This window comes from Nestor notabilis, unplaced genomic scaffold (genome assembly GCF_000696875.1).
Source record: "Nestor notabilis isolate BGI_N333 unplaced genomic scaffold, ASM69687v1 scaffold19179, whole genome shotgun sequence".
In the NCBI taxonomy this organism is placed as follows: Eukaryota; Metazoa; Chordata; class Aves; order Psittaciformes; family Psittacidae; genus Nestor; species Nestor notabilis.
In genome coordinates, this window is record NW_009943453.1 from 436 (window position 1) to 967 (window position 532).

Here is a 532-nt window from a genome sequence, read left to right on the forward strand (position 1 = left end):
CCCTGTGGGGGTGCGGTGGCGTCTGCTGCCGGTAGGAGTCAACCAGCTGCTGTGGGACCAGCTCCACCAGCTCCAGGCTCTCCTTTATCTTCATCAGGATCTCGAAGTTTTCCCGGCCTCGCACCTGCAGGAGGGAACAAGCCCTGGGATTCGCCTTGTTCCCGTCCCTTCCGGCAACCTTCCCCATGGACCCTTATTTCCACCCACCCGTGTCTCTGTCCCCAGGGGCTATTCAAGACTGCCTTGGACAAGGATTCACAGATGCTTTTGCTTCTGTTCTCAAGGTCTCTGCTCAGCCCCTGTGCCTCAGGAGCCCCGTCCTGCCCCACATCGCATCCCCAAGGTGTTTCTCGCATCCCCGCAGATGTTTCTCACCACCCACCCAACCCAAGCTCTCAACCAGCACAGCTCACCAACACTTACAGGCACGTAATACATCTCCTCCTCCCCGTGCCGCCGCTTCTTAATGCCGGCCCCTAGTGCTGGCATGCCCTGTGGGCTCTGCTTGAATGCTGGAAAGGAGAGGGGAAGA

The 532-nt window shown here is 59.2% G+C and overlaps 1 protein-coding gene across 1 annotated transcript in view; it reads right to left on the bottom strand.

The window, feature by feature from the left end:
• LOC104411521 (tumor protein p73-like) overlaps positions 1-532 on the bottom strand; it is a gene marked incomplete at both ends in the record, with an annotated part of 1,300 nt that overhangs the window by 428 nt on the left and 340 nt on the right. Inside the window, 2 exons of the mRNA XM_010021961.1 lie at positions 21-124; positions 424-512. Of these exons, the coding sequence (XP_010020263.1) occupies positions 21-124; positions 424-512 (193 nt within the window). The remainder of the gene's footprint in view (positions 1-20; positions 125-423; positions 513-532) is intronic.